The sequence below is a fragment of the Artemia sp. Qi Xiang Cuo genome, chromosome 15, assembly GCF_049724085.1.
Source record: "Artemia sp. Qi Xiang Cuo chromosome 15, ASM4972408v1, whole genome shotgun sequence".
Classification (NCBI taxonomy): Eukaryota; Metazoa; Arthropoda; class Branchiopoda; order Anostraca; family Artemiidae; genus Artemia; species Artemia sp. Qi Xiang Cuo.
Window position 1 is genome coordinate 59,558,393 of NC_142808.1, and position 13,352 is coordinate 59,571,744.

The 13,352-nt window shown below is 35.7% G+C and overlaps 1 protein-coding gene across 2 annotated transcripts in view; it reads right to left on the bottom strand.

Annotated features, from left to right (window-relative positions):
* sba (six-banded) overlaps positions 1-13,352 on the bottom strand; it is a 50,222-nt gene that overhangs the window by 17,649 nt on the left and 19,221 nt on the right. For both annotated transcript variants that reach the window (XM_089101027.1, XM_089101026.1), the window contains exons 2-3: positions 8,562-8,750; positions 2,542-2,724 (exon numbers count right to left, since the gene is read on the bottom strand). In XM_089101027.1, the coding sequence (XP_088957153.1) occupies positions 2,542-2,724; positions 8,562-8,652 (274 nt within the window). In that variant the 5' untranslated portion in view covers positions 8,653-8,750. The remainder of the gene's footprint in view (positions 1-2,541; positions 2,725-8,561; positions 8,751-13,352) is intronic.

Genomic DNA, 13,352 nt, shown 5'->3' on the forward strand with positions numbered 1-13,352 from the left:
ACCCTTTTTCATGGAGTTGTCAGTGTTTTGACTTATAAAAATCATAATGTTGAAACTATATATTTACTGGTAGATCTTAATTGATATTTTTATATTATTTTTATTGGCTGGTTATTGATGCTATGGCAAATGAAAATTACACTGCTCGAAAGACAAATAGGTTTCACAAAAGCACAAATGACGCTCTGATAGTAGGAGGAGGTTAGTGGGAGGTTCAGGGGATGGTAGTTAATTATGGGGAGATTGAAGCGTTCGCACTTTTGTAGAATAAGACGAAGAGTGAATATCTGGTCAGTGCACCCATTCCCTTTTGGAAATCCGCAGTGATTTTCACGTGTCCGCTCATACCTTGCTCCCTCAAACCTTGTGAGCAAAATCATCGTGAATACTTTGGTAGCCATATCCATGGCTGATATTTGTGGTAGCTTATGTTCATTTTAAGTTTAACTAATTGTTCATTTTAATTTCTGTTCGTTTTAAGATTACCTCTGCTTATCTTAGGTGTTGATGTTATTCTTCATTTTTTGCTGATTTTTGTTAGAAAACACTTTTTAAATTAAATTTTAAAAAGATGATGCGAACAATCGCGAGTTTTTTTTCATTTTCCAGCTAAATCTTCCCAGTAAAATTAACATCACAATACGCGGCAAGTAAAAATTATAAGAAAAATCAGAAAAAATAACAAATAGGTCCCAAAACAAGCAAGGTCAAGGTACCTGACAAAATAGAATGAATATTTTAGACCCAAATTTATAACTTCGACGATATGATTCTTGGTGTCTTTTAAAGGGGGCTGGTTCCTTGCCCAAAAATTTTTTTCAATAAAAGCCGCCTGTTTTTGACATTTTGAAGCACTGCAACGTCAAAATTTCTAGCTCCCATTCCCTGAAATCCCAGAGGTTATATGAATTTCAGCCCCTCGGAAAATAGCTGGCAAAACATGGTTGCCAAGTGGGAATGTCTGGCTTTGTAATTTATGCTGCATTAACGATGGAAATAAGATTTTAAGCCATTCATTTGTTTCATGTGCCTTTTTTTTAGCTTCCAACAGCTCTTTGGTCAAAAATAGTAAAAGGGTACCAACATTTCATACCTGGTCAAAATTGAATTAGTTTCGGATCAAACAGATTGAATAGATTACTTAATTTCGGTTTACTAGAAGTTTCAAAATAATTATTGTTAGGAAATGTTCTTCTTATATAGAATTTGAAGAAACAGACTTCAGCTAATTTTAAATAACACACTAGCAATGAGTAGTAAGTGCTCCATTTTTAGTTCTAACCATTCAGAGAAGAGGTAAGCCAGTGAAAAGCAGGGTTCCCACCTGTAGCACGAAAGTGGTATTTTAGCACTATTTCATTATGTGTAGCACTGTGACACGTGCTCAAGGTTGCCACCTATAGTACAAAAGTATTATTTTAGCACTATTTCAGCCAATTTTTTGACTCTAGCATCGAAAATCGCTGTGTAGTACGCAAATTTGGGCAGTTGTAGCACTTTAAGAACTGGCCGTGGTGGCAACACTGATGAAAAGGCCCTTTTGATAGCCACTGTGTATTTAAAGTAAATAATGGGTCTTTCGCGCTGGAAGAGGAAGGTGGATTAAAAAACACCGAGGTAATAACTAAAGGGATTACAGTTTAAAAATTAAATTAAATACTAATTAAAATTATATAATTAAATGGTTTCTCAGGATTGCGAGTTCCGCTAAGATTTGACAGCACAGTTAGTGCAAGTGGAGCCAACCATTAGAAACGATACCACCAATGAATGACAAGATGCCTAAATATCCCCTTTGGTATATTCGCAGAGGGTAATGATTTTGAGACCTTTCCACCAAATCCCAAATTTCTTAAGGTTTTCACTATAACTTCTTACATTTGTACTATTATTAAAATATTGTTTATATTTTATTTAAAATTGAAGAGACCTGACCCCCAAGAAGGTAACCCGGGAAGGGTAAGGATGGGTAAGTCCCCCTGGAGAAGTCACAAAACTGAGTAAGAACTAAATAGTGTCAGTACTTGTTAATTCTCCCTCCCCCTCCCCCTAAATAGCAATTTTTCATAAGATAGGTAGCCATTACAAATTAAATTAAAAGTAAATAGAGATTTTTTGCGTTGGAAGGGGGGGCGGATTATTTAACAGTGGGTATAAAGGGCTAAGAGTATAGGCTGCTCAGAATTGGTTCCATTCAGATTTGAGACTGCAGTGAGTAGAGATAGAGGTAGAAAGGTTTTCAGGCCGAACACCTGAAAATTTCCTTTGGGCATACTCCCAGGGGGAAGGCGCCTTGGAATCTTACCAGTAAATCCCACATTTATCTATGGTTTTCCCCGCCAATATTCTATACTTATGATATTATTCACCTATTGCTTATATTTTCTTCCAACTGAAAGAGAGCCGAACCCCAAACATGTGACGTGGGAAGGGTACGGGTGGGTAAGTCCTCCTGGAGAAATCTTAAAAGCGAGCATAGCCTAGTCCTGACCGTAGCTGTTAATCACCCTTTTCAATTAGCCATATTTTCCAAATATATACCTTGAGGATAATAGGCATTCTTTAAGTTAGGATTCCAAGATGGGTTGACTTCAGCTCTTGAATTATGAACTACAGCTGCACTTTGTGAAGACTGGTAAGTCCAATCTGGAGCAACCTGATTCTGAGGTCCTTGCTGACTATTTGGCCACACGCCATGTTGCCACTGGTTCTGCTGTTGTGATGCTATAAATGGCAATAATGTTAAAAGTTCTCACAAGACAATAAAAATAAAAAATTAATCATACCTATAGTCAACAATTTTTTTGGTCATATATTAACAAGTACCAGGGGACGGAGCTTTGCTTGGTGAAAATAGCTTTCTAATTTCTTTCGCAAAACGGCTATAATTTATTTTACTCGCTGCAGAAACAAAAATTATTAGGGTATTAAACGGGGTATTTAAGACGTCATTCATATGAAAAAATCCAAATTAATTAAGGTAAGAAGCGAATTTCCAAAATCGTAATGCACATAGATTTTTTTCCACGCCAGAAAATAAACCATTATCTTGTAACAAAAAATCTTATTAAACAAAAAATAATCCTCAAGCAAAGCTCGGCCCAATGTTATGCAAATTATTATTACAAATTTTCTACCGTGAAGCGTAGCATTTAAAAAGAAGCAATTATAAATCCGAGACTCACGTCATAGCTACCAAACCAGAATGTATTTCTCTAAGAGCTCAGAAACAACAGACAAATTACGTTTTGAAACTCTTCCTATTTATGCTAAAGACTTTCAACCTCTAGAAGTCTCTAATTTCAGTCAGTAGACGATTGATGAAAATATAAAGGGGACAAATTTTATATTTAAGAAATGCTTTACTTTAAGTACCAATTTACCTTGTCATCAACTAACGCTGGAGGAATACCTTTCGAAGGCAAGATATGTGAGAGACGTTTTACTTTCGGTTCTGGGTTATATTCACATCAAAAGAAGTCATACTGAAGGGACAACCTTGTGTGTCAGTGATTAAAATATTTATTAAAATGTTCATGTCAAAATTATCAATGAATTCATACGAGAGAAAAGTTCCTGAGTAATTTTGTGTTGTCACGAAAATTTTTGTCAGCAATATATACGAAAATCTTCTTCAAAATGTCAGCAAAGCCTAAGCAAATTTTCAGTGACTTAGAGTCCATATTAAATATAAGAGCAGCAGAATTTACATCCTATAATCATTCAAAACTATTGACCGGAAATTACTGTAAAAAATAAATCAAAACGAACAGAAATTAAAAAACAGAAGTTTGACTACTGCCCACTTCCTCCTCCCCTAATCGTAAGTCCATAACCTGATTTGCGGTTTATTAAAAAGTATGCATCTCTTGAACAGTGTGCTTTTGTTTTTCGAAGCATCGATTTAAAAGCACGATAATAATCAAGATGACTCGGACGAACTAACGAAAATAAACTGAACGTTTAATATAGAGTCATACTACTTCCTGAAAGCTAAGCAATTCAAGATTTTATCTCACCGTAATTCTATTTTTATTTTTCCGCATGGGAATGGCCATGCCATTCCCAGAGACATAGTTATTAGACCTTTCGACTATTTTGAACAAAATGATTATTTAAAAAATTTGATCAGATTTAGGAAATCCAAACAGGGCAAGGTTGGCCCTTTGCCCTCCAAGCCCTGTCCAACATGCCCTGAACTTTATAGGGCTGATGCACCCTTTTTACAATCAGCCTGACAATGACAATCACATGCACACTCAGCCTGATGACCTGACAATCAACATGCACATAGTGTGCTCTAATTTGTTCAACATCCCCCTCAACATTCCCTAAAAGTAGTCAGAAGTAGATGAAGTCACAGTTGCAGTTACAATCAGAAGTAGCCACAGTCACCACCACAACCAGTTGCATTTGCAGCCGCTGTAGCAGAAGAAGTAGTGTCCCTGAAAACTTCCAATTAATACCCTTAGCCGTTCCTAAGATATTTCAGATTACTTCTATTGCTAAACTGGATACACACGGTGTCTTTAGATTTAGTTCAGTAGCCCCTTGACATTTCCGGAAGTTTCACCTTAACACCGTTAGCTTTTCCGGACACACCCATGATCAAGCATTCCCGTTTTCGCAATGATAAATCCTACATATAGGCAATAGACAAATTGTAGAATTTACAACCCTAAGCCCGGATGTTGTAGGGGTCTCGCGCTTATAAGACCTTTTGACTATTTTGAACAAATTTCAATTTCAAAAATTTCGATGAGTTTGGGGAGAAGACATCTAAAAAAATGAGTGGGAGGGGCTTTCTGCCCTCCGATCACTTTCAAGCATCCCCCTGAAATGCCCTCAAAGTTCCTAAGATATTGCAGATGCACCTTTTTGATAACTTGGACACACATAGCGTCTGTTAATTTAGCTCAACATTCTCCAAAATATCACCTCAATACCCTAAGCCTTTTCAGAGGCACATGATCAAACATTCCTTCCTTTCCTAATAATAAATCCTGCACAGAAAAAAATAAAAATTGCATAATTTGCATTCCTTGTCCCAAGCGGCTGTAATTGGCGGCATAATTTTTAAACCTTTGGACTGATTTTGAATAAAATGGCTTTTCAAATTTCTGTCTCTTAACTAAATACCCTAGGTTGTTCCTTAGATATTGCTATTGCACCCTTTCGACAACCATACTCCATACCATTTGTTTGGATTTTATTTGATATCCCTCTTTGTTTGCCTTTTTGGGGACTCAGGACCAAATGTCCCTTTTTCCTAATAAACAATGGACAACTATTTTAACTCACAACACTTGTCCCGGGGGCTGTGGGGTGTAATTTTATCCCCGGAGGCAAAGTCATTTTAATTTGCTGAAAAGGGTAAGGGGGGGGGGCTAGTAGACCTCAAATCTTAAACCTCCCCTCAACATAACTTCTATGTTTCAGCTTAATACCTTCAGCCATTCCTAACATATTGTTGATATTCCCTTTTGACAAACAACAGGCAAATGATGTGTTTTGATTGTGTTCGGTATCCCTCTCAGCATTCCCTTAAAGTTTCAGCTTAATACCCTAAGTCCTTTTAGAGACCCAAGATCAAACATGTCATCTTTTCCGAATAAAAAAAAACGTTATAAGTAAACAATGGGCAGGTGATACGACTTCCAGCCCTTGCTTTGGTGGGCTGTGGGGGGTTTTGTCAGCCCTGGAAGCATATCATTGTATCAGATTAAAGACACTTCTTGACTTCTAAGATTCTTGCGTTGGCCATGCAGTGTATTGCTACAGCTGGGTTCGATCTCTGGGTCCCCATTTCTAAGCTGAGGGGCCATTCATTTCCTCTGAGTTATTGCAAAAGAGCAAGTGGCAATTGAATGTTACTTTGAAACAAATATTGTCAATATGAAGAAAAAGCCGTTTTTATACCAGATTTCACAATAGTTGGAATTCTGCCCCTAGTTACTGGTTTGTGGAGGTCAAATGAAAAAAAAACTGTTTTTTTCAACTAAAAGTAAGGTGCAATATTAAAAATTAAGCAAACAGAAGTTATCTGCAAATCAGAGGCAACGCTGTAGCGTTGCCTATAGTAAAGGCCATACGGCTGCAATGTTTTATTATTTTTTTTCCCCCAGAGGGACTTCATATGGAAGGGGTCGTCGTAGAAGCTTCAAAGGGGGCTCATTCGATTGGAAATCGAGAGTTCTAGTGCCCTTTTTAATAGTGGAAAAGGATTGGTGGGCAACTAGCCCCCCCCCCCCCACGTCCATCATTCACCCAAACACATCCAATCAAAATTTTGAGATAGCCATTCTGTTCGGCGCAGTTGATTTTCAAATAGAAAATATGTTTTTAAGGAGGAAATTCCCCCACAATTCTCAAGGCAAGGGTTTTAAGTTATACACTGGGGGTATCTAAGGTTTTTATAGAAGGCGGTGTTGTAGAAACTTCAAAAAAGGTTAATTCGATTGTAAATTCAAAGGGCTAGTCCTTTTTCAATAGTCAACAATGATTTGATAACAACTAACCCCCCTCTCACGCCCACCTTTACCCCAAACACTTCCAATCAAAATTTTGAGACAGCCATTTTATTAAACGTAGTTTGAATCGAATAAAATAACTACAAACAAGAGTTTGGGTATCGCCTCACTGCAAAAGCCTAAAACCCCGAACGAACAGAAATTAGAATTAACTATCTTACAAACATAAAGATAACCGGTGCAAACATAAATAAATGAATAAATCTTATATAGCTTCAATATTTTTTAAAATTTTCCCCCTAGAGCTGCTTTATATGCAAGGGTTAAAAATATCATTTTGTTAAAAATAGTTGAAAGGTTAAGTAACAAATCTCTGGCGTCGACAAAACCCCCCAGGGCCCGGGGACAGGAAGGGATTTTCGTATAAACTTGATTGTTTATTTAATTTCTGTTCATTTTAAGTTTCATTTATACTTTAATTGCACACTATTTTTTTTCGCTTTTAGCATGATTTTCATAGCCAATAGAAGTATAACTCACTTTAAGATTTAATGATTCATTTATAGTATTACTTGTTGTATGTTTTTTGATGTGATTGTTTATTTAATTTATTTTTGTTTTGGGTTTTATTTATTCTTTAATAGTAATCTCTGGTCGTTTTGAGTTTGAATTTTAGCAGGTATTTGTATCTCATGAGCTTAAGTTTAAAATGGCCTTTACTTTTCTTTGAAAAACTTATTTTTCGGAAAGTTTTTTTAATTAATTACACAACAAAACCAAAATCCGCATATAAGGGCGGTTATCTGCACCTCAGCCCTCTATGCTAAAGTTTGACTTTCGTCAAAATTCTTTAAGAAAGAATGCTCAAACACAAGGGCCGTAGAATTCGAATAAGAAGAATTTTTGAAAAACTTTAAGACTTTAGCGTAAAGAGCAAGAGATTAGGAAGGGGCAGCCCCATCGCATGCGAAACAACTTCTGTTTGTTTTGTTTTAATGTTGCTTCATAATGTCATTTGAATTTTTAAAAAAAATATCTTTTTAAGGTTGACAATTTCTGGATTTCAACAAACTAACATCACAGCAGTTTTTTGTGTTTGGGACAATGGTGGGTCCACAAAACATCAACAATGTTCAATTTACTTTTTCAAAAAAAAACGAAAAAGCAGACAGATTTTAAGGGTGGGAGGGCAAAACCATTCTTTTTCCTAGTTCAGCAGCGGCAATTCTGTTGAAAACATTATCCTGTGAAGTTAAGGTTATAAAAATTGAAAAATAAAGGTTCAGAGAAAAAAACAGAAAAAGGTTAGGCAGGGCAAGACAGGAGGAAGTAAGAGAAGGAAAGTGACCTAGACAAAAATGAGATGAATATAAAAAAAAAATATTAATTGACATGTATAGAAGGTCCAAAGTTCAGACCTTTTGGGCCAATGGAACATTTTGGGGAAAGGGGTCTTTCCCTAGAGAAACACATTTTTCCCTAGGAAAACACAACAAACGTATGTCATTAGTATAATAGATTATTAGTCAGACAATTACAGTTTCTTGCAGTTATGGAAGTGTGAGTTGTATTTATTATTTGTTTTTTGTATTCTTGCTTTGTTGGTTGTTTTTTTTTGTGTTTGGTTGTCATTTTCTTTAGATGAGTTAATTTAAAAAACTGTTTCTTTTCCTTGAATTGTTTTGGCTGAAAGAGGCTCCCAGACATGGAGTCAAAATATTCGGACCTTTTTTTTACTACTTATAGTTTTGTTATTGTTTTTTATTTATCTTTTGTTTTTATCTTTATTTCAATCAAACCAGTTTTTTCTCTCTCAATTTTTGTAAATGGAAAAGCAGTATGGTCTAAGAAATTATTTACGTATACCCCATTTTGATAGCTGGAGTTAATTGTCTCCATCAAAAAGAGAGAAACCTTATCATCCCTACTCTCGAGTCTAAGGACAGAGCGTTGGGCAGGTTGTGATGGACTGCTCTCAAATGTGAACTGAGTCGGCTTAAGGAAACAACTGAGGCGAAATGAAAAAGAAGAGAAAAGTTGAACTAGTATAATGCCAGTATCTTGCATTTTATTTAAGGAGATAGCAATTACCTTGTTGTTGATGATGATTTCCTGGGCAATGGTACTGGGCATTTTGCCAATCCCTCCTATCATATCCCGATGGATGCCATGTTGGCTCCATCAGATACTTTTCTTCTTGTTCTTCTTACATTCTTCAAACTTCATTGTTTGATCTTTCCATTTTAATCCACACATACCCAAAATTACAAAAGACTACTCCTGGAAAAAAAATATTATAGATTTTTCCTAATCAGCATATAATAAGTTGGGCACTTATTATTTTGATGTACCATTACTTTGTACAAAGTACCTTGGTTAACATCACTTTCCCATTAAAAGTTGAATTTGTAGTATATTTTAGGAGAAACAAACAAGATACAATGAAAGCAGGCAAGTGTGTGACATCATAAAAAAATGAATGATATTGGAACTGTATGAAAAAAAAACCGTTGGAGCTAAAAGGAGTCCAATTTGGATTCTTGGTATATTCTCGTAGTTCATTTGGATTTTAGCATTCGTCAATAAGATATTTCCCTGGATTTCCGTTGGAGCTGATGTCTTCAGATTGACTTTGTTGTTTAATTGAGTTGGTAAAATCATGCACTACTCCCCTGCCTACTTGTGATTTTTGAGATTTTTTAGGTTGGTAACTAGATCATGGATTTTTTTTTTGTGTATGTGTGTGTAGCTTGAAGATGTGAACGCATTATGTTAAAAATGTTTTTGTTATATATTTGTTTCATTTTCGTTTCTTCCCTGTTTTTTTTCAGGCCATAGAACCTATGAGGGAGACTTTTATGTGTTTGTTGTAAATTTATTGATGTATAAATAAACTCAAGACTCTGAACTTTCATCAAACTTACCATGCAGCATGTACATGTACCATGCAGTACATGCAGTACAAACTTACCATGCATGTACCATGTACCATGCATCATGTACATGACTACATGTGCAAACACTGACAATGTTGTACTATTAGCAGGGCAATCTTTACCAGCCAAAAAAGCAGCCACAATGAGCCAATTCCACAACTGCCCCGTTCCATTTTATTTTCTGTCTCACACCTAAACTTAAAATTGTGCATCCTACGAAAATCCTAAAAGCTGTGCAGGAAATAAAGTTTAGAGCAGATGCATCATAAGACCGCCAAGAAGGAAGGTCCTATCTAGGAGTGCCAAACCAGCAAATCCATCATAAAAATTTTCTATCAAAAACTTAATTTGGCCTGGGTGGACTCAAACCAGTTAACTGTTAAATATACCTTTCTACAGCCCTGTACACAGTGTAAATGAAGTCCATAAGTATTTCGTCAGTCGGGTATCAAAAGATTGTATCTCCAAAATTGTAAATTTTCAGAAAAGCAAACAAAAACCCTCACAACTTTTTTATTTTCCCACTGATAACTGTAAAACAAAAAAAAATTGATATGCATTGATTTTACATATCAATCCGTTTTCGTTTTATGGTTATCGGAGGGGAAATGGAAAAGCTGTGAGGTTTTTTATTTGGTCTTCTAAATATTTACAATTATAGAGATCCGACCTTTTGATACCCGACTGACGATTTATGCCACTGATAAGTGTCAGAAACGCCGTTTACGTTATTTTGCACCCCAAAAACTAAAAGCAAAATAAGCAATATCACTGATTCACTCAGCCATGCCACAGATTCTACTTTAGCAGCAATAGTAAAACACATACTACTTACTGACAATCTCTTCCATGTACTTCCTAATTGTGTGTTCTACTAACCAATGAACTACATAAACTTAAAAGTCTGATTTACAGCAAAGGTTAGGACTGAATCTAAAGTATGCACCAAGAATACTAAGAGTGGACTAGAACGTTCCCATGTTTCAATACCTAGATATTGAATTATTTCTAACCATTCTTCTACTAAAGTATACAAGAGTGAAGTTTAAGAGTATATAACATACAATTACCTAATTACCATTTCACTGTAATTACCATTACAATTAGCATCTAGTTACCATTTCTCAAAATAGTTTGGTTTTAGTTTTCAGACCAATACCAAGATTAACATCCAATCATGAATGGATGTTTATATCAAGACTCTTCTCATAGATACCAAGCTATAGAACTTTAAAGATGATTGTCTTATTACAGGAAATTTCAATTTCCCCGGACTTTTATTGAAAGAGATGTTCATTAAGAATACTGTTACCAGGGGTTCTACCAAAATGAAACCCAGCATACACTGCATGCAAGGTCTCTCCAGAGTCAAGCAATGTTCTCAAAATAGTCACCTGCAGACACAGAGCCAGAAATAGAGACACAAAAAGATACTTAATGATTCCTGAAACACAAGCCCATTAAACTGGAAAAAAGAAAGCTTTTTCAAAGCAATTAAAAGCTTCCTGCCACAAAAGAGGGGTTGATAATGGGGCAGCAACCATAATATTCGGAATAATTTCTGTTCGTATTAAGCTTTGATGTTGTTACTTACTTCTAGTTGAAAAAAAAACTTCTTTTTTTTAAGCTTAATTAGGGTAGAAGATGGGCCATCAGGGCTAAACTAAGTCAGCACTGCATTCAGTAGAGCTTATTGCAAACAATTTTTGTAGGTAGTGGAGAAGGCCTGTGATTTGTTGAAAGCGATGTCATGTGGTCACTTTCAAAGAATCAGACGCATTTTCCACAGACCAACCTACAAAAATTAATTACAATAGCTTCTACTGAACCAAGGGGAAAAGAAATGGAAATTGACATCTAATGTCCCAGAAATAATATGGGACATCTAATATAATGGGGCATCCAATAGTCCTTGAAACTTAGAAAAAGAACACAAAAGTTTGGTTCCTGTACCAAAGATTCGAACATATATGACAGCTAGCATTAGACAGCTGATAAACATTTAAGAAACAACACTAGAAAAAAGGGGACAAACCAGGTCACTATGAAAGGTATATTAGAGCTCAAAATAAATTAAGAGACCTGGCTGAACAACTTCATTATAATTTCAACTTGTGACTTGTTGATGAAAGTAAGTTGAATCCTGATCAATTTTGAAACTATATTTCTAACAAAGACCCCAGCTGGAGACCCACAAAACATTAGTAATGCGGGTCAATGGAAACACTACATCAGACCTGTCTTCTAGAAGGAGGGCAATCAAAATAAAAACATCTATAGACCTATCAGCAGTTGTAAAAGTGTTTGATGGAATAGTCAATACTGAGTTTCTCCAAATTCTTTCACAAAATGGCATCATCTTGGATAAGCAACATGGCTCCCTTCCAATAAATCTTGTTGAAACTAATCTCTTAGACACCTATAAAAGTTATAATTTATTTATAATCCTCTAATACAACAATTTAAACAGTGGAGTACAAACAAAAAAAAAAAATTTATGACAAAGCATGAATTCAAAATTGTGGAAAGGTGGCAACTGAAGCTGAAACTACTCAACAAAAGCATCCCTGTCAATGGATGCATTCCAAGCTTATTCAAGTAGAAATCAATTAAAAAATTTGTAGACTGGTATTCAGACTTTCTGGCTGGTATAACAGATATAGTCTAACCTTCCCCTACAGATGGCAAACATGCTTATTCCAAACTGTCTAAGTTTGTGAGTGGTGTTCCCCAGGGAGCTGTCCATGGAACATCACTGTTTTGTATCTATACAAACAATATAATATTTGTAGTTGGAAACAATCTAACTCTCTGTGCTGATTACTTAAAGCTATTCAGTGTTGTTAACAAAATATTGCTACAGTCTAACCTGGGTCACAAACAGACATGGGCTGACAGTTAGCTCCTCTCTTAAAAACAGTTTCAACTGCATGACTATTCAATTTAGCCACAGTATCCCACAGTAGGTTGGACAACCCAATTTCAGCTTGATCATCTCTCCCACCAATTTCAGCTTGCACTAGCAGCAAAGATCTGGGAGTTATTGTAGGAACACATTTAAGTTCTCAACAAACATTCTATACCAGCAGTGTCCAAAGCTAATAAAAAACCTCAGGCTGTTCAGAAGAACTTACTAATTACCAGTTGATCATGTGGAGTCGTGTTGGAACTAAGCAAGGCAAATGCTGGACTTTGGAGCCTGCCCATGTCCATTGGAGCCTGTCCATGTCTTTTGGAGCCTGTCCCTTCTGCAAAAGTTATGCACATCTGATTGCTTAGTCTGAAATCATAAAGCATGAGCTTGTATGCCCTTCAGCTACCATCTCTGGCTTTTCAACAAAAGTGTAGTGACATATAATTAACATACAAAAACATGTGAGATAGCAAGTTTTCAAAAGGATATTTCACAGAGAATTGAAAGCAAAACCTTTACAATACAAACAGGACCACCAAATTTCTGTGTCATATTTAGCAGCAGTTATAACAATATAAAATCAGAAATTAATCAAGAAGATAACACTGATTGTTATATCCAACCAACTTGGACACTAGAACCAACATTGATGGTGCAAATCAATGTCAACTTTAAGCTACGGAAGGTTGGTCCTTGGATCATACCTACCTCAAGTCACTGTCACCAAGTAAACTTAAATTATATCTTTCCAACATTCCCATAGTCAGAAGGCATATCACTGGGCTGCAAACTCAGCAGCAAACAATTTTTGCATTACACAACTGGCTGCCAATCAACAATGGAGCTGAATAGACCTGTTTTGTCCTGAAGTGCAAATTAATGTAATCTATTGAATTAATACTGAAAATAATACAAAAATATAATCTGTAGCTTCATATGCATAAGACCAGAATATTTTGAGGTTACTCTTGGAACTATTAGCAATAGGTTATTTAATTTAAAAATCTATATTAAACAACAATTTAATTATAT